This window comes from Chionomys nivalis, chromosome 3, assembly GCF_950005125.1.
Source record: "Chionomys nivalis chromosome 3, mChiNiv1.1, whole genome shotgun sequence".
Taxonomy (NCBI): Eukaryota; Metazoa; Chordata; class Mammalia; order Rodentia; family Cricetidae; genus Chionomys; species Chionomys nivalis.
In genome coordinates, this window is record NC_080088.1 from 112,536,561 (window position 1) to 112,562,865 (window position 26,305).

The 26,305-nt window shown below is 48.6% G+C and overlaps 1 protein-coding gene across 3 annotated transcripts in view; it reads left to right on the forward strand.

The window, feature by feature from the left end:
* Positions 1–25,801, forward strand: part of Acad10 (acyl-CoA dehydrogenase family member 10) — a 41,045-nt gene extending 15,244 nt beyond the window's left edge. Inside the window, exons 7-22 of one of the 3 annotated variants that reach the window (XM_057765376.1) lie at positions 1,412–1,553; positions 4,970–5,038; positions 7,998–8,179; positions 9,964–10,114; positions 12,438–12,583; positions 13,676–13,849; positions 14,684–15,084; positions 16,194–16,334; positions 16,711–16,848; positions 16,947–17,037; positions 19,712–19,870; positions 21,103–21,275; positions 23,378–23,521; positions 24,299–24,376; positions 24,688–24,880; positions 25,056–25,801. In XM_057765376.1, coding sequence (XP_057621359.1) covers positions 1,412–1,553; positions 4,970–5,038; positions 7,998–8,179; positions 9,964–10,114; positions 12,438–12,583; positions 13,676–13,849; positions 14,684–15,084; positions 16,194–16,334; positions 16,711–16,848; positions 16,947–17,037; positions 19,712–19,870; positions 21,103–21,275; positions 23,378–23,521; positions 24,299–24,376; positions 24,688–24,858 — 2,360 coding nt within the window. In that variant the 3' untranslated portion in view covers positions 24,859–24,880; positions 25,056–25,801. The remainder of the gene's footprint in view (positions 1–1,411; positions 1,554–4,969; positions 5,039–7,997; positions 8,180–9,963; positions 10,115–12,437; positions 12,584–13,675; positions 13,850–14,683; positions 15,085–16,193; positions 16,335–16,710; positions 16,849–16,946; positions 17,038–19,711; positions 19,871–21,102; positions 21,276–23,377; positions 23,522–24,298; positions 24,377–24,687; positions 24,881–25,055) is intronic. The other 2 variants (XM_057765377.1, XM_057765375.1) reach the window with 2 other exon arrangements.
* Positions 25,802–26,305: the final 504 nt, after the last annotated feature.

The following is a 26,305-nucleotide window of genomic DNA, read 5'->3' on the forward strand; positions in this document are numbered from 1 at the left end:
TTAGGGTACTCTCTCCACACAGTGTGGTTGTCACTGCCCCACCCTGATGGACTATGCGGTGCTCTTCTGGGTGTCCCTCACCACAGGCCTCCATCTCAGAGTCTGGTGGGGCTGGCTTTGCCTCAGACTAGCCACTGAGGAGGATGGAGCTTGGAGATGCGTTGTGTTCAGGGAGTGAGTCTGACTTTTTAGACAATAGTCTGTTTTGATTTGTTTTTTGTTTTGTTTTGTTTTTTGGTTTTTTTTTGTTTGTTTGTCTTGTTTTGTTTTTTTGGTTTTTTTCTTGAGACAGGGTTTCTCTGTGGTTTTGGAGCCTGTCCTGGAACTAGCTCTTGTAGACCAGGCTGGTCTCGAAAATAGTCTGTTTTGAGATGGTGACTGTATGTTATATGATTTTAGAGACTGGGAATCTAGCCAGGCAGTGGTGGTACATGCCTTTAATCCTAGTACTCAGGAGGCAGAGGCAGGTGGCTCTCTGTGAGTTTGAGGCCGGCCTGGTCTACAAGAGACTGGGAGTCTAGATCAGTGGTAGAACACTTGCCTAGCGTAGGTGAGGTCCTGGTTTTGTTCCCAACACCACCACCAAAAAAAAAAAAAAAAGGCTGCATTATTTAAAACGTGGAAAGGCGACTCCTCTTCCCAGCTCCTCTCGCTCTCTGTTTTACCCTCTGAAGGAAAGCATCCCAGAGCTTTTGAAACTTTCCTGGTGAGTCCTTCCCCCAACTTGGTCCTCTCAAAAGCTCTTATTTATAGCCTCACAGCATGCTATTCTCTAGCCTTGGTTTCCTGGCAGCACACCCCCAGAAACGAAGGCCTCTCTAGACCATGCCAGCCAATGGCCAACTCTCCTGCCAAGCAGAACAAATCTTACTATGAAGTAGAGAGTTTTTGAGGTCTGCCTCTTCCAGGAGCCTGCAAAAGAGCTGGGAAAGTGTGTGTCCTGTAGGCAGCTTTGGCGCAACATGACTCCTGTCAGCTGTCATGTCAGTGTCAGACGTGATTTGAAAGAGCATGCATGAGGGACATACAAGAGCACTTTTGATCTCAGGCATAGGACATTCTATGGGGCCAAATGTGTGGCCATGACAGCTAGGATTGATAAACAGAACCCAAGGGCATGTTTTCACCAGGCAGGAGTTGGCAACAAGTTATACACCCATACGGAGAAAAGAGGTGACCATTGTGTTAAGGAAGTGGCCTTTGCTGTCCTGTAACAGCATGTGGCTCTGAGTGTTTAAGCCTGGGGCTCCCTTGTTGTTTCTGGGAGGGGGAGATTGGCGTCTCTTGCTGGGAACCATACAGGAGGAAATCATACCTCCCAGAGGCACACTGCATTGGGAGAAGGGATTCTCATCGGTTAGGATCTGGGTTCTGGCTCCCTTCTAAGTGTTCTGTATTGTCAAACCTGTAGGCCCCATGGAGCTCCTACAGTTTGATCATGGACAGTCGAATCCAACATATTACATCAGGCTGGCTGATCGTCAGCTGGTTCTGAGGAAGAAACCCCCAGGGACCCTCCTTCCCTCTGCCCATGCCATAGAGAGGGAGTTCAAGTAAGTTTCTGGGTGAGGGTAGCAGAAGGTGACTGGCCAGCTGGTGTCCCAGCACACAAGCTCAGTCCTAAACTGTCAAGTCAGTTTCTGTGGGACTGCTCTGAAGTCTCTCCCTCCTTTAAACATTCCATATTTGTGTGTTTGTGTGTGTGTACATGAGTGTGGGTACCCATGGAGACAAGAGGAGGGTGTTGGGTCTCTTGGAGCTGGAGTTACAGGTGGTTGTAAGCTGTTGTGTGGGTGTTGGGAGCTGACTAGATCATGCTCTTTATTTTATGTGTATGAATGCTTTGCCCGCATGTATGCATGTCCGAACACCACATGCCCATGGAAGTCAGAAGGTGGTGGCTCCCCTGGAACTGGAGTTATCGGTGCTTGTGAACTGTTTTGTAGGTGCTGTAAATTGAATTCAGGTCCTCTGGGAAAGTAACTAGTGCTCTTAAATACCACACCATCTCTCCAGCCTCACTGTGTATCCCTGACTCACTGGCTTTATAGACCAGGCTGGCCTTAAACTCATAGAGATCCACCTGCCTTTGCCTCTTACATACCCAACTGCCCTGAAGCTTTGAAAACTATAATTATCAGCCGGGCGGTGGTGGCGCACGCCTTTAATCCCAGCACTCGGGAGGCAGAGGCAGGTGGATCTCTGTGAGTTCGAGACCAGCCTGGTCTACAAGAGCTAGTTCCAGGACAGGCTCCAAAACCACAGAGAAACCCTGTCCCGAAAAACCAAAAAAAAAAAAAAAAAGAAAACTATAATTATCAATTTCCACTAGATGAGAACATGTTGCCTCCTTTCGTTCTGCCTCTGGTTTAATAAGGAGGTCTCACTGTTGCCCGGACTCGTCTCTAACTCCTGCATCCAACTGATCTTCATGCCTCAGCCTCCCGGGTACCCGATTTTTCTCTTTTTCTTTCTCTCTCTCTTCCCCTTTTTTTTTTTTTTTTTGGATTTTTTCAAGACAGGGTTTCTCCGTAGCTTTTTGGTTCCTGTCCTGGAACTAGCTGGAACTAGACCAGGCTGGCCTCGAACTCACAGAGATCCGCCTGCCTCTGCCTCCCGAGTGCTGGGATTAAAGGCGTGCGCCACCACCGCCCGGCCTCTCTTCCCTTTTTGAGAGTCTCCTATAGCCTGTGCTGGCATCAGACTTAACCCAAAGATGACCCTGAACTCCTGATTCTCTTGCCTGTGCCTCGCCAGTGGAATTGGAGTGCCCCATCACTCCCCTCTTTTTACTTTAAATTATTCTTAATTTTTTTGGCTTTGGTTTTTTGAGACAGGGTTTCTCTGTAACTTTGGATTCTGTCCTGGAACTCGCTCTGTAGACCAGATTGGACTTGAACTCACAGAGATCCTCACCTGTCTCTGCCTCCCGAGTGCTGGGATTAAAGGAGTGTGCCAGCACCGCCCAGCTAATTTTAACTTATTTCAGTTAATTATTTGTATGTGGGGTGTGCATAACTGTGTACCTGTTTTATGTGTACATGTGGAAGCTAGAGGCCAACCTTGGGTGTGGACCCTCACTGTCCATTTGATTGTTTTTTTAATATTTATTTATTATTTATACAGTATTTTGTCTGCTTGTATGCCTGCAGGCCAGAAGAGGGCACCAGACCTCATTACAGATGGTTGTAAGCCACCATGTGGTTTTGCTGGGAATTGAACTCAGGACCTTTGGAAGAGCAGGCAGTGCTCTTAACCACTGAGCCATCTCTCCAGCCCCTGTCCATTTGATTTTTGACATGATCACTGGGATCTGGGCTCATTAACTAGGACTGGCTGACTGGCTGATAAGCCCCTTGGACCACCTATCTCCCCCTCCCCACTCTGGGATTACCAGCATGCACCTTTATGCTGGACTTTATGTGTGGGTGCCAGGATTTGAACTCAGGTGCTTACGATTATGCAGCAGCCATATATCTGACTGAGCTAACTTCCCAGCCCTTTTAAACAGAAGTTTGTTTGTTTGTTTGTTTGTTTTTCCCTGGTCAGGATTTTTCTGCTGCACAAGTCTAGTGAACTGAGTTCACTCCCTGGAACCCACATAAAGGTGGAGAAGAGAGCCATCCCCACAGAGCTGTCCTCTGACTTCCGCGTTCATGCTGTGGCACATGTGCCCCACATCGTGTATGCATACATACACAATAATGGAGAAATGGTTTTAAATGTTCTTACCATGCATTCTTGCAGCCATGGTCTCTAGGTTGCTCAGGTCAGCTTCCCAAGTAGCCAGGATTACAGACCTGTGCCACCAGGACAGTTTAAACACGTAATACAGAATTCTAGCTCCAGATCTCCGAAAGAGGAGGGGCAAACCCACTAGAAGCCTAGACTGGAGTCTCTCAAGAAAGACTTCCTCCTCTTTCTCCTGCAGTGCAGAGTGCGTGAGAAAGGGCAAGTTTGGGGCCCAAGGAGAATGTGATGTCTTGGCCTCTCTTTCTTTTTCTGACTCCTGACTTTTGATGCTAGGTCACAGGCACACACCTGTGCTTGATGTGGTCTTCCTCCCTTTCTCTTTCCCTCCCTCCTTCCCTTCTTCTTTTCTTCCCTCTCTTCCTTCCGCCACAGTGGAGATGGATCCCTGGGCTTGTGTATGCCTGGTGAGCCTCCTACCACTGAGATACAGCACCACCTCCACCATACTATCTTAAATTTATTTTTATTGCATGTGTTATGTGTTCTGCATTTGTATGATATGTGCACACATGCGTTTGGTGTGCCTGTACATGTTCTTGTATATGGAGGCCCAAGGTCAAAGTCAGGTGTCTTGTCTCGGTCACTCCCCACCTTTAGTGTATGGGTGTCCTGCTAGCACACATGTCTATGCACTCCATGCATGTAGTGGCTGCAAAGAAGGTGTTGGATCCTCTGGAACTGGAGTTCTAGAAGGTTGTGAGCTGTCACGTGGGTGCTGGAAACCACATCTGAGCTTTCTGTAAGAACAGACAGTGCTCTTAACCACAGAGCCATTTGTTGTTGTTTTTTGAGACAAGGGTCTTACTATGTAGCCCTGGCTGGCTTGGAACTCACTGTGTAGACCAGGTTGGCCTCAAACTCAGAGATCTGCCTGTCTCTGCCTCCCAAGTGCTGGGACTACAGGTGTGTGCACTGCCCTGTGGCTTATCCACCTTTGACATAAAGGTCTCCCAGTAAACCTGAAGTCATGCCTGTCTGTGAGTTCAGCACTCTGCCTGTCTTCACCCCAGGCACACTGCCAGACTGGGGTTGTAGGCACATGCTGCCATGCTCAGGTTTTCACATGGGTGCTGGGGATGTTTGTGTGGCAGGCAGTTTACCAACTGAACCCACCCCAACAATGGACTGTTTTTTTTTTTTTTTTTTTTTTAATGGACTGTTTTTTAAATAAGAAAAGCAGTTGCCCACAATGATGTGTTTTTATTTGTTCTGGCAGGATAATGAAAGCCCTCGAGAATGCTGGTGTCCCTGTTCCCACTGTCCTTGACCTCTGTGAAGACTCAAGGTAAAGACCTGTGTATTTTGCCATGTGTCCTCAGACTACAAGAGAGAAAATCCCATTTACTAACTCAAGAGCCCATTCCTTAGAGCTGAGAAAATCAACTGCAGCCACCTCCCCGAGAAGTTCTAAGATCCTGTCACCCAGCCACATCCAAAATAGCTTTCTTTTTTTTTAAATTTATTTATTTATTTTGTTTATAGTGTTCTGTCTGCGTGTGTGCCTGCAGGCCAGAAGAGGGCACCAGATTTCATTACAGATGGTTGTGAGCCACCATGTGGTTGCTGGGAATTGAACTCAGGACCTCTGGAAGAACAAGCAGTGCTCTTGACCTCTGAGCCATCTCTCCAGCCCCCAAAATAGCTTTCTTAAGATTCCAAAAAACATACCCACTTAGCTGGCTGTGGTACAGTGTAATCCCGGCACTCGGGAGGCAGAGGCAGGTGGATCTCTGTGAGTTCGAGACCAGCCTGGTCTACAAGAGCTAGTTCCAGGACAGGCTCCAAAACCACAGAAGAAACCCTGTCTCGAAAAACCGAAAAAAAAAAAAAAAAAAAAAAAAAAGATTTTCAAGCATGTAGAACAATTGAAAGAAAACACAGCACTGGAAATATCTATTTATACTTCGGATTACAATGTTGTTAATATTTTCCACATGTTCTTTCCATATATATGGAGTAATTTACATGCCTGTTTATTTAGTTTTTGAGACAGGCTCTTACCGTGTAGTCTAGACACACTTCTAATTCACAATTCTTCTGCCTCAGCCCCCACAGTGTTAGGATTACCACAGCTGACTCCCAAGAATGTGTATGCATGTTCGTGAACATGAATGCATATGTATGTGCATGCATGTAGAAGCTACACTTGAGTGTGATTCCTAAAGAGCCATCTTGTTTGTTGGACAAAGGTTCTGTCACTGGACGTAAAGCTCTCTAGGCTGTCCGGAAAGCCCAGTGATCTGCCTGTCTGCCTCTCCAGAGCTGCGGCTGCTAGTGCATACCACCACCCCTGTTTGGGGTTTTTGTTTTCTGTGAGCTCTGGGGATCAGACTCAGATCCTCATGCTGTGTGCAGCAAGTATTTTACTGACTGAGCCATCTCCCTAGCTCTTCCGGGATGTGTTTGATGGAACTGTAGACGGGGCTCAGCAGTTAACGGCATTTGCCAGTCTCACAGAATACTTGGGTTCTATTCCTAGCATCCACACAGCAGCTCACAGCTCTAACCCCAGTTCCAGGGGATCCAATGTCCTCTTCTGGCCTCCACGACATGCATGTGCTGCACAGACATACATGTAGGCAAGATACCCACACACATTAAAAAACAAAAAAGAAGAATATGTTTCAAGTCAGGGTAAACACAGAATAATTTTTAGGACCGCTTTTTAGAGTAGTAAAGTACTTTCTAGTCATGACTAAAAGATGGCTAATAACGTGGCAGCAAGGGAGCTGGAGAGATGACTCAGTGGTTAAGAGCACTGGCTACTCTTCCAGAGGACCCAAGTTCAATTCCCAGCAACCACATAGCAGCTCATAACTGCCTGTAACTCCATTTTCAGAGGATCTGATACCTTCACACAGATATACATAAGACAAAACATGAATGCACATGCAATAAAAATAAATTTTAAAAAATAACATGATAACAAATTACCTGAACACCACTGTAGCACAAATAAAAAAACCCAGAAAGCCGGGCGGTGGTGGCGCACGCCTTTAATCCCAGCACTTGGGAGGCAGGGGCAGGTGGATCTCTGTGAGTTCGAGTCCAGCCTGGTCTACAAGAGCTAGTTCCAGGACAGACTCCAAAATCACAGAGAAACCCTGTCTCGAAAAACCAAAACCAAAAACAAAACAAAACAAAAAAACCCAGAGACAAATATTGGGGTTCATCCTGAAGAACAGAAAAACAAAGCCGCCAAGTCACTAGAGAGCTCTTAGCTCTATGAAATCTTCAGACTGAAAAAGAGTAAGTTCCTGTCTCGTTCTGCCTTATATTCCTCTCTAATGCTGGAATTAAAGGTGTGCACCACCACCACCTGGCCTCTATGGCTAACTAGTGTGGCTGCTTTGCTTTCTAATCTCACGTAAACTCTATTATGAAAATACAAATGAAATATCACTACACACCACAAGGTGGTACATGTGCCTTCAGGGCCTTTAAGTAAGGGTGCAGATAGAGCATCAGGAACAAGGAGGAATGCCGAATAGCGCCCCAGGTATAAGTAGATCTACACCAGGACCTCTGTGTATTTGTTCTCTTCGTTTTAAAACTGGATGAAAAAGAGAATAGGAACCACCTGTAACTCCAGTCCCAGGGAGTCCAACCACCTCTTCTGGTGGGAGGATCTGGAGTTCAGAGACAACCAGTGCTATGCAGTGAGACCCCGTCTCAAAAGATCCAAATAAAAAACATTTGCATAGGCTTCTCAGTGAGTCTCCTCGGGATACACAGCTTAGTCAAGGACAGAAGTAGTACTTAAAGCTGGTACTCCTCCTCTTTAACAATTTGGTCCTATACTTATCACATTAAAACCTCTTCAGTGGCGCTGGAGAGATATTTCAGTGGTTAAGAATACTGACTGTTCTTCCAGAGAACCCGGCCGGGTTCAATCCCAGGCACCCACATGGCAGCTTACAAATGTCCGTAACCCTCACACAGACATAGATGCAAGTAAAACACCAAAGCACATAAAATATAAATAAACTAAAAATAAATTTGAAAAACTGAATTAAAAAAACACCTCTTCAGTGGTTTCTACACAAGGGCCAAAGAGAAGCGAGAGGGTGCTGGCTGTCTGCACACCTGGGTGGGTGTGGTGGGGAGAGGTGGTGGGCACTCTCAGTTCTCTGCACCTAGAGGCAAAGGAGCTCCGCCCCCCTCCCAAATTCTCCTCACAGAAACTGAGGAGCTCCACGACTGACAGTCACTGAAATGCCCACCTCCGTCTGTGTCCCTGCCAGCATCATCGGCACCCCCTTCTACTTGATGGAGTACTGCCCGGGCGTCATCTACAAAGACCCCTCCCTGCCAGGCTTGGAGCCCAGCCAGCGGCAAGCCATATATGCTGCCATGAATCAAGTCCTGTGCAGAATTCACAGTGTGGACCTGCAGGCCACGGGCCTGGACAGCTTTGGGAAGCAAGGTGCGCAGGGGCAGCCCATCCTCCACTGGCAGTTCCTCTCACAAAGCGAAGCTCTGCTGTTGGGGGCTCAGTGGTTGGGGTGCTGATACACAGCCCTACCCACCTTCTAAACCCAGGCTAATCATAACTGGTTCTGCTTACCACTCATTTTATCCTCGGATAAGCCATGCCATGGGCTTACTTAAGGGCTTAATTAAGGATTCTGTTCTCCTTGCCACTTTTTGTTACTAAACTGTTTAATCCTTTCTTTCTTTCCAATGCTGATCATAGTATTTAAGATATACTTCCTCCTTCCAGCTCTTCCTTCTTTTATTACTTTTTTGTTTTGTTTTGTTTTTTGAGTCAGGGTTTGTCTGTAGTTTTGGAGCCTGTCCTGGAACTCGTTCTTGTGACCAGGCTGGCCTCGAACTCTCAGAGATCCGCCTGCCTCTGCCTCCCGAGTCCTAGGATTAAAGGGGTGCGCCACCATCGCCTGGCCTTTTCTTACTTTAAAAAAAAAATATTTTATTTTATTTGAGCCAGGTTGTGGTGTTACAATTCTTTAATTCCAACACTTGGGAGGAGAGGCAGGCTGATCTCTGGATAGCCTAGTCTACAGAGCAAGTTCCAGGACAACCAGGGCTATAGATAAACTCTATCTTGAAAACCAAACAAATAAAATTTTATTTGAGAAGAGTCTAATTGTACCCCCTGGTTGGCCTTGAACTAGAAATGTAGTTAAGGATGGCTTTGAACTCCTGATTTTCCTGCTTATACTTCCCAAGTGCTGGTATCACAGGGTATACCACCATACTTGGCCCCTTTTGAGGTGTGTAAGGTTGTTGGGTTTTTTTGTTTTTCTGGCTTTTTCAAGACAGTGTTTCTCTGTGTAGCCCTGGCTGTCCTAGAACTTACTCTGTAGACCAGGGTGGCCTCAAACTCACAGCAATCCTCCTGCCTTAGCCTTCTGAGTGCTGGGATTAAAAGCATTGTTACCACTGCCCAGCCTTGACCTCTTTAAAAAAGGAAAAGAGAGAGAGAGAGAGAGACAGAGAGAGAGAGAGAGAGAGAGAGGGAGGGAGAGGGAGAGAGAGGAGAGAGACAGACTTTTCTTGCTGTGTCTGGAGCCTCACTAGGTTGCCAAGCTGGCCTTGAACTTATCTGAAATATCTTCCTACCTCAATTTTATGTGCTTTAATATTATTTTATTTATTTATTTATTTGACTTTTTAAGACAGGTTTCTTTGCGTAGCCCTGGATACTCACTCTGGAGACCAGGTTAGCCTCAAACTCAGAGATCCACCTGCCTCTGTTTCCTGAGTTCTGGGATTAAAGGTGTGCGCCACCGTGCCAGGCTCAACTTTATGTGTTATATCCTTAGCTTTGGGAAGACCCGGTCATGGTGAGGAAAGTAAGGCCCAGCAGGGTTAGGTAGGGTACCTCTCATCACACAGTTGGATGGCGGCAGAATTAGAGCCCACCCCTGGTGACCTGACTCCAGATCCATGCTCTTAACCTACCACTGTTAAACTTAACCAAGAAGGGATATTCCTTGCCTGTTTGAAAGCTCACAAACCTTCAAAGAGGGTTAGGGGTTAGTGCCTAGACCATGGTGAACCAGCTGAAGCAAAGTGACTTCCACGATGACAGGAGTTTCACATAGGACTTTCCCCGTCACAGGAACAAGTTCAGACACAGGGCATTGGCACAGAGCTGCTGACGTTCTCACGGCTCTGCTGAACTTATGTATCGAGCACTGAAGGCTGCTGGAACAGCATGCCATATCCTAACCCCCTTTCCCTCAGGGGACTATATTCTTCGCCAGGTGCAAACATGGACCAAGCAGTACCGAGCAGTGGAAACCAGCAGCGTCCCTGCAATGGAGAGGCTTATCCAGTGGCTGCCACTGCACATTCCCAAGCAACAGAGAACCACAGTGGTGCATGGCGACTTCAGGTAGACACAGCTCCAGGGGGCTGGGTAACCCATGTAGGGGAAGATTAAGCCTATGGTCTTGGTCCGTATTACAGATGGGAATCAGAGAGCAGGCGGGAGACAGGAGCGGTCTAAAGGCCTCTCAGCGGGGGCCAAGCCTGAAGAAATCACCGGAAAGCTCCCCTGGTCTTAGCATGTGCTCCCCTTAGAGCTAACACTTACCATCAAAGAGTTCCACCTGCTGCTGTATGGAAGAGGGCACCTTGCAGGAGGCAGGAACAGAAACTGCTGGATTTGAAAGCTTAAAGCCAGTAAAGCAGACAAGCAAGACTGCCACAGCCATCAGTCCACCTTAGCACAGCCTGGCACCTCGAGGGAGTCTTGGCAAAGATGCCAGCCTGCTGTTGCTTGTAGCACACGATAAATCGTGTGGTTCCGTGGTGTGCTGGGATTCTGCTTAGCAGATAAAATAAACCGATTGAGGGCTGGTGAGATGGCTCAGTGGTTAAGAGCACTGTTTGTTCTTCCAGAGGTCCTGAGTTCAATTCCCAGCAACCACATGATGGCTCCAAACCATCTGTAATGAGATCTGGCGCCCTCCTCTGGCATGTGGGTATACATGGAGGCAGAAAGTTGTATACATAATAAATAAATAAATAAATAAATAAATAAATAAATAAATAAATAAATCTTTGAAAAAAAAAATAAACCGATTGACTCTACATGAGTCAACCTAAATAAGTCTCAAGGGATCATACTGAGGAGAAAAGATATTTATGCAAATTTACCAAGGATTGGGAGAATGCCACCTGTAGATTTTAAGTGTGCATAGCTAAGAGAGACAGAAAAGTGTGAGACAAATGTGGACCATGTTCAAGGAAGGCGGGGAGTGAGGGTGGAGGCCATTAGCTGAACCTGAGGTGTTTGTGTGTTAGACATTCAAGAAAAAGCAGCCAAGGGCTGTAGAGATGGCTCAGAGGTTAAGAGAACTGACTGCTATCCCGGAGGTCCTGAGTTCAATTCCCAGCAACCACATGATGGCTCACACCCATCTGTAATGAGATCTGGTGCCCAGAACATTATAGACATAATAAATAAAATTTTTTAAAAAAAGAAAAAGCAGCCAAACAGCAGGTGTGGCTTCTGTGAGGAAGCTGGCACGTGGGGTCATGTGCCATTCTCTGTATTGTTGAATGCTTGGTTGTTTTTGTGTTTTTTTTTAAAAGATTTAGTTACTTTTGATTAAGTGTCTATGTGCACAGGTGAAGAACAGGTGCCCATAGAGGCCAGAAGGGATTAGATCCTGGAACTGGTGGTTATGAGCCAAACGTCACCAGGTGCTGGGACCCAACCCGGTCTTCTGCGAGAGCAGTACGTGCTCATAAGCACTGAGCCCCCTCTCCAGCCCCTTTCATTTATTTATTTATTTATTTATTTATTTAGATTTTTCGAGACAGGGTTTCTCTGTGGCTTTGGAGCCTGTCCTGGAACTAGCTCTTGTAGACCAGGCTGGTCTCGAACTCACAGAGATTCACCTGCCTCTGCCTCCCAAGTGCTGGGATTAAAGGCGTGCGCCACCACCGCCCGGCCCTTTCATTTATTTTAAGTCAAGCCTGCATTAGTGTCCAGTCAGGAATCAAAAGGACTCAGAGGCCCCTGGAGAGTTTAAAAAGAGTGCAGTGTGGCTCAGAGGCCACTGGACAGACTGGAGCCACAGTGCCATTCCTAACCAGCTGGCTTACCTGGGCCAGCATGCGCTACTGTAACGACCGCATGACAGACTTCACCAAGGCCTCTTCGCTGACAGCCGGGACAGGACAGCACACTTCCACCAGGGTGGCTCTCTGGCTGTGGCTGGGCTCCTCAGGCCATTCTCTGAGGCTTTGTGGTTTCTTAGTATGGTGGCCCTTGGGTAACAGGATGTCCCTCGTAGCTCGAGTGTGCTAAAGAAGCTATGACCTTCACTGACCTCCACCACCCTGGAAACCCTCAGCATCACTTCCTCCACTTGACATTTATTAGAGGCCAGGTGTTTCCTAGAGTGAAGAATTGGTGGCAAGTGTGTCAAAGAATCTGCAGGCTTGCTTTAGTGCCATCACAGGGAGGGAGTGAATCTAGAAGGGGTAACTGCAGAGAGGACTCCTGGCCAGAGCAGTGGCCTTGGTAGGGGAGAACAATTAAATAAACATCCCCACTGGTGCTGCTGACGGGCTGAGGCCAGCTGGTAGTGAGGACCCCGGAGTCCTAGCGGCTGGCCAAGGCTCAGCGTACAGGCTGGTGGAGGGTGGGCCTGGGGGCAGATGGCGTCTTCTCAGCTATCTCCATTCCTTCTGTGGCTCCTCAGGCTGGATAACCTAATATTCCATCCTGAAAAGGCAGAGGTGCTCGCTGTCCTGGACTGGGAACTTTCTACCTTAGGGGATCCCTTTGCGGATGTGGCCTACAGCTGCCTGCTTCACTACCTGCCGTCCAGCTTTCCCATTCTAAAAGGTAGGAGCCAGTTAAGTGGCAAGCACTGTGGCACGCACTGGCTGGAGTGGCGGTGACTGGGCTGGGCTTGAGTGAGTTGCAAGTAGTTTGAATAACTACTACTGGAGTGTGGGGTGGGAATGGGATGTATCTCCCTTCACCCAGAGTGCATTTTTTCTTTCTTTCCTTTCCATTTCTATTTCTTTTTTTTAAGAAATGTTATTCTTTTTTAATATTTATTTATTATGTATACAATATTCTGTCTGTGTGTCTGCCTGCAGGCCAGAAGAGGGCATCAGATCTCATTTCAGATTGTTGTGAGCCACCATGTGGTTGCTGGGAATTGAACTCAGGACCTTTGGAAGAGCAGCCAATGCTCTTAACCGCTGAGCCATCTCTCCAGCCCCCTCATTTCTTCTTTTGTACTAAGGGTTGAGTCTTGGTCCTTGTGCATGCTAGCTGACACTCTAGCACTGAGCTTGCGTTTGATTGTGTGTCTGGACAGGTTCTTGCTGATATGCCCAGGCTCAACATATACCTTCCATTCTCTGTGTGTATCTATCTTTGTCTTTTATTTCTGGGTTATCTGCTCTGAGACAGTCTCTCATGGCTGACTGTCCTTAAACTCTGTGTCACTGAGGCTGGCTTCAAACTCCTGCCAGTCCTACCTCCACTTCCCCGGTGCTGGGATTAAAGGCACGTGTCATTGCACCCAGCCTGTTATTGAAACAATGCTTTTGATTCAGTGGCTAAGTGACCAAAATCAATGACCATATAATTTTATGATCTCATTTTTCCACTTAGTTGTATCTTCCCCTCCTCTAGGACTGTTTGTCATCAAATGTCTGGTTTAGGATGGCATCTCTCTGAGAGCTGTGCGCCGGGAGTGATCAGAAGCTGCATTCCTTTGTTTACTGTTAATTTGGTCTGAAACCTTGAGAGAAAAATCTGTAAAATAGGAGCTTCATGCTCGCCTCAGGTCATCGGCTAGCACAAGGAGCCACACAGCTGTAAAAGCAATTCAGGAGCATAGTGGCTTTCAGAATACATGTTTGCTGGTGAAAGGGGGGTGTAGGTGCCAACCACTTAAGAACAGTCTGTCTCTTATCTCAGGGTTCAGGGACATGGATGTGACACAGCTGGGCATTCCAACGATGGAGGAGTACTTCAGGATGTACTGTCTTCAAATGGGCATCCCGCCCATCGATAACGCTAACTTCTACATGGCTTTCTCATTTTTCCGCGTGGCTGCAATACTACAGGGAGTCTATAAGCGGTCACTCACAGGTAAGTGTTGGCCAGCCTGAGGGTCACAGAGGCTCTGAGGAGTCAGGTTTAGCCAGAATGATGTAAGGTTTAATTTTCTAAACCATCATAAAAATGTGTATGTATATAGGCAGATGTGGGGGCACACACTTGTAAGGTGGGGGTAGGAGGACAGAGACCTCAAGATCATCCTTAGCTACATGATGTTGGGGGCTCCAAGAAGCCCTGTCTGAAAGTTTAGAAAATAAAAAAGCAGAGGAAAATGCCGGTGTGCTCTGAGATCACTCTGAGAGAATGGTGCCTAGACTGGCCATGGCCTTGTCTCAGAAGGGCTACTCTAGGATCTTGTAGGACTTCTTACTGGTCTCAGGTGCTGCACAAGTAAGTGGCTTGAGGGTGTCACTAAATTTGCTTCTTGTTCTTTTTATTTTTGTTTGTTTTTGGGACAGGGTTTCTCTGTGTAGCCCTGACTGTCCTGGCTCTTGTTGTGGTTGTGTTGCAGCCTGACCTTGAACTCAGAGATTCACCTGCCTCTAACTCCTAAGTGCTGGGATAAAGGTCTGTGCCATCAAAGCTTAGTTTCTTTGGGAAAAGGAATGGCAAACAACAGGGGACATCTGACCTCTGATTTCTAGTTCTCGGGGAGCTTACCCTCCTCTCCAAACTCGGTTTCCTTGTCCTCCAAGTTCAGATTCAGACAGTGCTGCTCGGGAGTGCAGGGCCCAGGTCCCAGTATGGACGGAACAGGTGCTCAGCCAGTGACAGTGGCTGCCCTCAGAATATCGGCTGTGTCACTGGCTCACATCACTGGGAAGGCTGGTTAGGGGTCACCAGTTCTCCTTCCATTTTGCATAGGACAGGCAAGCTCGGCAATAGCCGAACAAAGCGGGAAGTTCCCTGAGTTCATGGCTGAGCTGGCATGGGACTTCGCCATCAAAGAAGGCTTCCGGGTTTTCAAGGAGATGCCAGCCTCCAAACCAGTAGTGAGAACCTATCACGCATGGGCTGGGTCACGGCCCCAGAGAACTCCAGCCGGTGTGAGGAGTTCCAGCTCTGTAGCAGCTGCTGCCCCTTCTCAGGAGACAAAGGGAGGCCTGATCATCTCTCCAGAGGGCCTCTCTCCTCGGGTCAGAAAGTTGTACGACCGGCTGTTGCAGTTTATGAAAGAGAATGTGTACCCCCTGGAGCCGGAGCTGCAGAGACACCAGGCCTCGGCCGACAGGTGGAGCCCTTCCCCTCTGATAGAAGACCTCAAGGTAAGCAAGCTTCTCAACATGGCTGACCCTCTCCAGTGAGGAAAGAAGCAGTGGGACTGAGCGGCATGGCCTTGCTTTCCCGTCCCTAAAAGAGACAGCTGCTGATTAATCAGGTCTTATTCTGTCAAGGCCAAGTATCTGTGGGGAGAAGGGAGAATGCAAGCCAAGCAAAGTGCTTCTCCTGTGATCCCAGCACTAGGGAATTGGAGTCAGGAGGATGCAAAGTTCAGGCCACCTTCAACTAGTTGAGACCCCGTCACAAAATCAAGTAATAGAGTCTGTGTTGTAGAGAGACTTGGATCAGGTGGCATCTGTCACACAGATTTGAGAAGCAAGGCACAAGGTCACAAAGTCTCTTGCTAGAGACCGTATCAGAATCTGGGAGCTGAGCAACTGTGTGGTGCCAATGCTAACCCCGCTTTAGCTGCTGCAGTGTCTCTGACTTGTCATTGCTTTGGGCGTGTGCTGTATCTCTGACTGCGCCTTCTTCTCCCCTTCCTGTTCCACTGGAGAAGGTAAGATGTGGTCACGGCTGGAGAGATGGCTCAGACCTTAAGAGAGCATACTGCTACTGCAGAGGACCCACATCAGCTCCAGTGGTTCCAACACCACACCTCTAGCCTCCACGGGCCTCTGCATTCACATGCATGCACACATATATCCTTACATTGTTTTTTTGTTTTTTGTTTTTTTTTTTTTTTTGGTTTTTCGAGACAGGGTTTCTCTGTGGTTTTGGAGCCTGTCCTGGAACTAGCTCTTGTAGACCAGGCTGGTCTCGAACTCACAGAGATCCGTCTGCCTTTGCCTCCCAAGTGCTGGGATTAAAGGCGTGCGCCACCACCGCCTGGCCCTTACATTGTTTTGTTTTGCTTTGCTGTGTTTTGTTGAGATAGGGTCTCTCTCTATGCATCTGTGACTGGCCTGGAATTCAACACATGCACCAGTTTGAGACCATCTCAAACTCAAGAGATCCACATGCCTCTGCCTCCCAAGTGCTGGGGTTAAGGATGGGTGCTACCACTCCCTGCTCAGCTTTGTTTTTTAAATAAATACTGTTTTGTTTTAAAGATAAGATTCAGTGATTATGGCTCTCCTTTTTCCCCTGCCAGGAGAAAGCCAAGGCTGAGGGGCTTTGGAACCTTTTCCTACCCTTGGAGACAGATCCTGAGAAAAAATATGGAGCAGGGCTGACTAACGTGGAGTATGCACATCTGTGTGAAGTCATGGGCATGTCCCTATATGCTCCTGAGGTACAGTCTCCAGTTCCCTCAGTGTGTGAGAACATGTCCCCACATGGCCTGTGTGGAAAGTCAGATCTAGGGGTACTGTATGACTTGAACATCACATGGGAAAGGAAGGCAAGTAACAATCGGCCCAGCAGGGGAACCCACCCAGGGATGTGGACTGTGGGGGCTTCCAGCCCCTGGCCCAGTTTTCTCTACTTCAAACAACTGATCCAAGGGGGTTTCAGGACATTTGAGATTGACTTCAGGTGTGTGTGAGCCTTCTCGGGGGAGAGAAAGGGCCTTCATGAGTTGTGAGTGGGTCAATGGAAGGAGTCCAGCCCAGCCTCTCCCAGGGGTTGAAGATGTGGGGGGCACTGACTGACGTGTTTCTTCTCTTCAGATATTTAATTGCTCTGCCCCGGATACGGGGAACATGGAGCTCCTGGTGCGGTATGGCACTGAGGAACAGAAGGCCCGGTGGCTGGTGCCCCTGCTGGAGGGCAGGATCCGCTCCTGCTTTGCCATGACAGAGCCCAAGGTACTGTCTTCATATGTCCCCTTTGGTGGGGCCCCTGGTGTCTGCTCCTGAAGAATGCAGGTCCATAGGAACTCTAACCAGAATGTGCTCCTGTGCAGGTGGCCTCCTCAGATGCCTCCAATATTGAGGCTTCCATCAGAGAGGAAGATGGCTCCTATGTCATAAATGGTCACAAGTGGTGGATCACAGGTACTTGGCCTGAAAATAGTTTTCAGTTTTTCATTCTGTGCAGATGGGCAGGGTAAGATGGGTTGTGAGCCCTCTAGGTGGCACCAGATGAGCACACCTGTGGCTATATGCCCCTGCAGGCAGTTCTGCCACACCCTGCCAGCCTCTTTCACCTGGGAGTCTTCCTGGTGGCTTCCCTTTGCTGTGAGGTCATAGGTGTTGTTTCTCAGAGGCTTCCAAGTGCCTCTCTGTCCCTCAGCTCACAGAGCTGATGACCCCATCCATCCCATTTCAACAGGAGGAAACAAGGACTCGGGGAGACCACTCATTTACCCAAGGCTGCAGCAGCTAGAGGGTAGCAAACAGGCTTCAGAATTTGCTGGATTCCAAGACCTGTGTCCAGAGCTGTCCTTCCTAGTATTAATGGGGACAGCAGGGCAGGCTGTGGGAGGAAGCAGCAGTTTGTAGATTTTTTTGTCTGTCAATGAGAAATTTACATGTGAGAGAGACAGAGACAGAGAAAGAGAGAACAGGGGTGTGGGAAAGAGAAGGTATCATGTAGTCTGTGCTGACCTCAGACTTGCTATGTAGCTGAATCTGGCCATGAACTCCCCATCCTCAGGCCCCTACTTTCCAAGTGTTTGGTTACAGGTTTGCGCCACCACACCTGACTCAAATTTATGTATTTTTCAAAAATCCACATACCTGCTAGATGTGGGGTTGCACAAATTGTAATCCCCTGGTTTTTGATGTAGAGGCAGAGGATAATACAAATGTGGGGATGTCATGCTTGATCATGTATGAGTTCAAGGCCAGCCTGGGCTACATGAGATGAGATACTGTCTTAAAAAACAAAATTAAACTACAACAAATCCAAATGCTGCATTGTCCAGAAAATTTCAACAGGTTTCTGTGTAATTCTTTTGCTCGTTCACTTGAGATAGGGACTCCCTGTAGATCTGCTGTCCTGGTATTCCTGACATAGATGAAGCTGGCCTCTGTCTCCCAAGTGCTGGAGTTAAAGGCGTGGGCCCCTACACCAACTTCATTGTGATTCGTAGGAAATGACCCACAGAGATGGGGGTTAAGGGCACTTGTTATTGCAGAGAACGTGGGTCAGTTCCCAGCACCCACATTGTGGCTCACAGTGGTTTGTAACTGCAGTTCCAAGTGATCTGACTTCCTCTGGGATCGGCACGCATGTGATGCACGTTCATACATTTAGGCAAAACGCACATGTAAAATAACTGTTTTGAATTTTATTATAATTGTTACGAAGTGAACTCTTGACACTTGTTCCCTGCAATATTCAACTTTCTCTACATCCGCACATTTGTAACTCATGGAAGCTCTGTCAGTACTCATCCTGTCCTCTGCTTGCTCAACCTCTCTTAGGTGCCGTACCTTTTGTCCATGTGCTAAGATCTAATATTCAGAAGCACCTATGACAAGAAGAAGGGATGGGAGGAGAGGGGACAGAGAAGAAGGGGAGCAGTGAGAATGAATGAAGTGTTTCCCGCACAGTAGATTTTGTTTTATTTCGTGCTCTGGTCTAGTGTTCCCTCTGAGCCTCCTCTCTCGTCCCTCCCTCCATCACGTGGACTCTGAAGCACTCACTCAGTTTATGCAGTGTGCTAGCGGGGTGTCTTTGACATGGAGAGCACACAGCAGGTTTTCTCAACAAGGACAGCCAGTCTCCCACGCCTCCCAGAAAGCACAACAGCAGCCTGCTGGAAACACAGATCTGTCTTGGAGTCTTAGGACTCCGAGTCCTGCAGCAGGCACCAGCATGGAAGCTTGATAACCGGCAGTTCAGTTGTCTTCTGGGTGTTTCCAGGAGTGCCACTGTCCTGGGCCTAACAACCACCAGGGTTCACTAGAGGGTGGGAGTGTAGACCCCAGCCCCCCAGGCCTGAGAGTTGTATTGGGGTCAGGACCACTCCCACAGAGTATTATTTAAATGAACTTCCAAAAGAGGAACACCTGGTCTCTTTTCCTTCCTCTCAGTCCCATTAAACCTGGATTTTCTTAATTTGGCTTGTTTTGGTTTGGCTTGATTGGGAATTTTGCATCGGCAGAAATGTTCCTAACAGTGTGCTCTCTTCAAAGTCTTTTGCAGCCAGTTCTATCTTTGCTGCTTCACTATGGCTAAACTTGTGAGCTGTCTGTTTTGTACCATCCATCATAGACATCTCATCACATAACCCATTTCCTCAGCTGGACCTCAGCAGGCTAGAGAAGATGCTTATAGCAGCCACCTTGGGTTTTGTTTCTATTTCTTCAAGTCTAACATGATGGCTTTTAATTTCTTTTATGGGACTGAAGAGAGGACTGAAGTAGTTATGATCACTAGCTGCTCTTGCAAGAGAACCAGGACTTGATTACCAGCACCCACATGGTGACTCACAACTGTCTATGACTCTAGTTCTATAGAGATCTGACTCCCTCTTCTGGCGTCTTTGGGCACTGCAGTCACAACATGCAGACAAAATGTACATACAGTTAAAACATTGTTCCTATGGTGCTGGGTCCCAGTCTCAGTGCAATAAGTTCTGTCTGGCCTGGAGCCTACACGGGCGCTTCTCCAATCCTGTGTATCTATCAGTGTCCTAGCTTTGCTTTAGGGCTTCCTGTGGTTAGATGCTCACTGGCCTTGGCGTGCACTGACAGAATGCTCTCTCTTCTTTCCTGGCAGGCATCCTGGATCCACGCTGCAAACTCTGTGTGTTTATGGGAAAAACAGACCCACAGGCCCCTAGGCACCAGCAGCAGTCCATAATCTTGGTTCCCATGGACACTCCAGGAATCAATATCATCCGGCCTTTGTCAGTGTATGGGTTGGAGGATCCCCCAGGTTAGACCTCCCGGGGTCAGTCACCCTGAGTGTGGCTCTAGTACATGGGCAGCAGTTTGGGGAAGTGTTTGTTCTGTTCAGAATTTTCCACATGCCAAGGATCTGATAGCGTCGGTAAGACGCGGCCCAGCCCTTTATTTCCTAAGGAGCTGGAACTGCTGCTCGGCAGACTGGGTGTTTATGCTTGCCCTTCCTCTTCTAAATCTCAGAAGATGAGAAGTCCGGCAGAGGCGCCAGGGCAGCAGTGCAGGTCACAGCCCCAGTTGAGTCTCTCGCCTGTGTGAGGAGAGAGCCTTCCCTGCTGACAGCATTCACACCCTCATGTCTGGCATCACATAGAAATTCTGGCCTGCATCATATTTTAACCACAGGGCCTGAAAGATGGCTCAGCGGGTACTTCCACCAAGCCTGATGACCTGAGTTCAGCCCTTGTCACCTACGTGGTAAAAGGAGACATCTGACTCTGCTGTTTGTCCTAAAGGTGTAAATAACTGTGGCTAGGGAGGTGGCTCAGTAGGGAAAGAGTCTTGCTGCCAAGCCTGACAAGGTGCGTTCAGTCCCCAGGACCTACATGGTAGAAGAGACCTGACTCCTGAACATTGTTTTCTGACCTCCAAATTCACTGTGCCTATGTGCAGACATATATACACACTCAGCAGTAAATTTGATAGACAAAACTTTTTAAGAAAATGGCAGAAGCTGGGCAGTGGTTTAATCCCAGCTCTCTGGAGTCAGAGGCAGGCAAATATCCGTGTTTAAGGCCAGCCTGGTGTACACAGTGAGTTCCAGGACAGCTATGGCTATGCAGAGAAACTCTGTCTTGAAAAACATAAGGAGCTGGGCTGTGGTGGTGCACACCTTTAATCCCAGTACTCGGGAGGCAGAGCAGAGGCAAGCAGATCTCTGAGTTCGAGGCCAGCCCGGTATACAGAGCATGTTCCAGGACAGACTCCAAAGCTACACAGAGAAACTCTATCTCAAAAAAGCTCCCCCACTAAAAAAAAAAAAAAAAAAAAAAAAAAAGAAAGAAAGAAGAAAGAAAAAGAAGAAAACCCATAAGGAATGGTAGAATAACTTTTTTTTTTTCTGAAAACAATTCTCTTCCCTTATTTCTGGGTCCCCTGACCCCTTCTTAGCTGTGACACAGTTAGAAGGCTAAGGTCTGGGAACACATAGCCCTAACTGAAGAGAGGAATAAACACACCCAAGAAAAATATATTTTCATCTTTCAGGGGGCCATGGCGAAGTACGGTTCAAAGACGTGCGTGTGCCAAAAGAGAACATAGTCCTAGGCCCTGGTCGAGGCTTTGAGATCGCACAGGGCAGGCTGGGGCCTGGCCGGATTCATCACTGCATGAGGCTGATCGGGTATTCAGAGAGGGCCCTGTCACTCATGAAGACACGCGTGAGTTCCCTAGTGCCCACAATAACCAACAGCCACTATTGCTGTCTGGGAACTTCAAACACTGGTGTCCTTCTGAAAACAGATTTCACAGAGTGATATTCATATTCAGAATCTGTGGTCACTACTTTGGCCACAGCTGACTTCCAGAGTGGAGTGGCCACCTCTTTGTCCAAGTAGCCAGAAGGAAAGGCCAGGCAGGCTTTATGGTAGCTGAGGGTGAGGGTCCAATGCCCACAGGATATGAGTAGCCTAGAGCTATCCATACTTCCAGCACATTGTTAAAACTCAGACCCCAGGGAGATCCTGAGTTGTCTGTCTCTGTGCCCTGGGGCCACAGCACCTGGCCCGGTGCATATCATGGCCCGGTGCATATTACTCTCCTTGTCCAGTGTGGTCAGAGATATAGAATCTGAAGCCAGCATGGTATCTTATTCCAGCACTCAGAAAACTAAGTCAGAAGGATTGTTGCAACTTCCAGAGTCGCCTAGATTCCATAACAGGATACTGTCTCAAACAGTGAAAGTCATTTGCCGTGGGCCCCTTAACAGCTAGAGGCCTACATAGTATAGGGGTCTCTGTGACTATCAGGGCAGCAGAGTGAAGATCTGCAGGAGTCAAGAAAGCAGTTCAGTTCAGTCCGACTTCAGGAGTCTGACCCCCAAATGGTTTATTTTAGGTATCTTGAAGCACAGCATAATTTGGTGAAAACTTATTCTGGTGATGATAAATGCAATCCTCTGTACACAGAAAAGCATACATAAATTTCTGAGGAACAAAGTAGGCAAAATAGAGATGGGGAGAGACTACACTGAAACTCTAAAGTCCCCATGACAAGCTTATAATCAGGATCTGGGGTAGATTCTGTCAGGATGAGGTTCTGGTGTGGTCTCCAGCCACAAAGATGGCACAAAGGTCACCAGACTTTTTGCCATATCCCCTCTCATAGCCCAGGTTCACATACAGCCCATGCTGGCCTGGATCTCTCCATGTAGGCAAGGATGACCTTGTTGGGACTCAACTGGACCACACCATGCCTGGGTGGAGAGTAGCTTCTTAGGATAGAAGCTACTTTTTAAACATATAATCTAGAGCCGGGCGGTGGTGGCACACACCTTTAGTCCCAGCACTCAGGAGGCAGAGGCAGGCAGATCTTTGTGAGTTCGAGGCTGGCCTGGTCTACAAGAGCTAGTTCCAGGACAGGCTCCAAAAGGTACATAGAAACCCTGTCTCAAAAAGACAAACAAAAAACAAAAACATATAATTAGGGCTGGGCGGTGGTGGCGCACGCCTTTAATCCCAGCACTTGGGAGGCAGAGGCAGGTGGATCTCTGTGAGTTCAAGACCAGCCTGGTCTACAGAGCTAGTTCCAGGACAGGCTCCAAAACCACAGAGAAACCCTGTCTCGAAAAACCAAAAAAAAAAAAAAAAAAAAAAAAAAAAACATATAATTAGGGACACTCACAATGCCCCTAAGTTGTATGTTTTAAAAGCAGACTATAAGGGAAAAGTGTCATGGCATATACCTTGAATCCCAGCTCTCTATAGAGAGAGACAGGCAGATCTCTGTGAGTTCAAGGCCAGTATAGTCTACATAGCAAGTTCCAGGACACTTGGGACTACCTTGGAGAGACCTGTCTCAAATGAACCAATGGAAAGAGGCTACACAACACTGTGTGGACTATGACTGTTTTTTTTTTAATGGGGGGAGGACAGTGAGTTGGCCCAGCAGGTAAAGGTATCTGCTGTCAATAATGTTGCTAACCTAAGTTTGGTCCTTGGGGTCTCTGGTACCATCTGATGACACTCTTAGCTTTTGGGTTGGTGGGAGGGAAAGTGCTTCACATTCCAACAGGATTAGTCACGGGTGTTAATTAACACTGCAGTGGGCAATAAGATCCTGGCTCTGGACCTGCAGCACTGCAAGCTCTCCGGGGTCACTGTAGCTGTAGTCGGTCCATCAGCCTTTGAGGGTGTTTTGTATAGGTGTGGCATCTGTGATGAGCATCATCGCCTGTATACAGACGCTGCCGCCAGCCAGCTCCCGCTCTGCTCTCCCCTTCTGTGTGCCCAGCTCCTCAGCCTCATCTCCCTGGTATCTGTAGGTGATGTCCCGCACCGCCTTCGGGAAGCCCCTCGTGGAGCATGGCACCATCCTGGCAGACATTGCCCGGTCACGTGTGGACATCGAGCAGGCACGGCTGCTGGTACTGAAAGCTGCGCACCTCATGGATGTGGCAGGAAACAAGGTGGGAGGCCTCCCAGGTCAGAGGTCACCCTGGGGTGACACCGCAGTGGGCCTTCTCTTCTTGCTTAGCTCGGACGCTGATGACTGCTACAGTTCTCTTGAGCTCTGGCCGTCTATCCACTCCAGAACAGGCCAGGGACAGGGAACTTCCGTTTACCAACTGGGAATCTTCCTGGTTTGAGAAAGGGAAGTCTGGTGGCTCCTGCACTCCTACAGCATGTTGGTGGGGGAGGTGGATGACGGAGGAGAGAACTGGGGACAAGGGACCTCACAGGCCTAGTCCAAATTCAGCATTAGCCAACACAGGGCCTTGTTCCCAGAACATGACCCATTGCCGGTAGCGGCTGGGCATGGTACATACTGACTGCTGTGTTATCTGGCCTTCTAAGCAGGGACCCTACACCCAGCCAAGAGCTGCAGTGACAGGGTTGTGTCAGGAGCACAGTTCCTGACTCTTTGATGCTCTAGTGGCCAGGTCATCCTCTGACTGTGGTCCACTGTTGCCTGGAGCTGGACCTGGACACAGCTGTTTGTGTACGTGGCGCTTGGAGTCAAACCCAGTGCCTTGCGATTGCCAAGGGAAGTGCAGGGAGGTGCTGTCCACAGCCAGTAGCTCAGGCTGCTGGTTCTGGCTGTGGCCCAGAATGCAGCAGCAGCCGTTCCCTTTACCCTAGTCACAGTCACTTGCAGAACCCAACTCTGTCCACCCTGACAGCTTGACTGTGTTGCCCTCCCAGCGCCTGGCCCTCCGTTCTTCTAACTCTACCTTCTCCTGCAGGCTGCAGCTTTAGAGATTGCCATGATCAAAATGGTAGCCCCATCCATGGCCTATCAAGTCATTGACCGCGCTATTCAGGTGAGCCACCCTGGACTGCCGTCCCTCTGTACCTGCGCTTTACCCTTCAAACAAAGAGTGCAGGGGCCTCCCTCCTTCCCTAGTCCAAGACAGTGAGTGTTAGCTTGTAAGTAGCTGGCCTTGGGCTCCTCTGCTGCTGCTCACACCCAATGACTCTGCAGGGTTCCTCCTTCCACATCCTGACACCTGGTCCCACACGGAGAGAAGTCCGCACTCACAGGTGTCACGGGGCATCCCCAGGTGTTCTGAGCAGGATGTCACTTTTAGAGCTCACCCAGGCCTTCTCCTCCTCCCTGCCATGTGTCTGGCAGGCCTTCGGAGCAGCGGGCCTGAGCAGCGACTACCCTCTGGCTCCTTTCTTGGCCTGGGCCCGAGCCCTGCGCTTTGCTGATGGCCCAGATGAGGTCCACCGGCTGACCGTGGCGAAGATGGAACTGAGGAATCACAGCAGGCTGCAGGAGCCAGCAGTGCCCAGAGTGTAGGTTCTGTCCTTGGGAAGGCCAGGTATGCGTGCTTCTTCTGTCGTGTCCAGCACCTCAGTGTGGGGCAGTCGTGCTGGCTACCATTTCTGGATAGCCTGTGAGTTTGTGTTTTTAAGCATGGAGGAAGAACATTTGGGTCCAGGCCTGGGGAGCTGGTCTTGTGTGCCTCAGAGTTGACGTCATGGTCCCTTTTCCAGGCTGTAGGAATCTGGACACCTGTGTGCTCTGTTCTCTCCAGAGGCGATGGGGTTCCTAGGAAGGCAGACAGCATGAACCGCAGCAGACGTTCCTTGCAACTGGAATGAAACTGTTCTGTGACAACTAGAGTGCCCACATCAGGTGCCTTATTACCAAGGGGCTTTGGGGACACAGAGTCTGTGTACTTTCTGTGTCACATGACAGACGTAGGAATAAAAGCTCCCACAGCCCTGGGACTCAGGTGTCGGTGGCTTCCTCACAACTATGCTGCTTCCCCTGCACTGGCTCTGTATGCTGGGGCCCTGTGGGACATGGATGCCATGGCTCCCGATTCTCCCCATGTCTTCTTCATATCACCTCACTGTAGGCCCATATTTCTGTATGGTGTGGCAGCCAGGCATAAAAACCCCGGTCTGAGCTGATCACGTAGCTCTGCAGACAAGCTGTCTCTGCATAACAATAGCAAGGATGTACTGCTCCTTTCTTTGTTAGAAATGTAGATCTCCTGAGGAGAGGTGTTGGCTGAAACTGGTCAGGATGTTTGGTGCTTAGTTCTTGGTAATTTGAATGAAGTCTTATAGAGATGGTAATTCATGGCCTACGTGACAATGACAGCTAGCATACAGGTAGATGCAGACGAGACAGAAGGCCATTCACCTGGTTACCTAGGAGACGAATCTAATGTGTTTTCCCGTTCAATTTATGGGATGATACATAAGCTGTTTGGAGAATAAACGAGGAGATCTTGCCCTTCCATGATGACTGTGTAAGTTGTGTCTGATTATTCCTTGTGACTCCGTACCAGTCCAGTTAGGGAAGATAATTATCTGTGTTAGACCCACATGGGCTCCGACACCTCACCATTAGTTACCCTACTCCAGAAAACTTCACCAGAGGAACCATGCCATCTGAGTGAGATCCCCATAACTGCCACACTCTGCTGCCCGTCAGCAGTCCTGTTGCGGCATGGGGGAAGACAGACAGGAACAGAGGCCCCATGAGACCAGAAAAGAAGCAGCTATTTTAGGAAGACTTGGCTAATGCATCTTAATGGATGCAGCACAGCCCATCTGCTGGCAACAAGTTTGGCCGGCACCATCACATGTTGTACTGTAAACCTGACCTCAGGGTACCTGCTTCCCTTGATGGACCTGATGCACAGCCTGGCCATGCACTACCGAGTGCACAGTCACAACAGGTTCCTGAATGGCTTTCTCAGGTGTGCTGGTCCGCACATGAGCTGGGGACA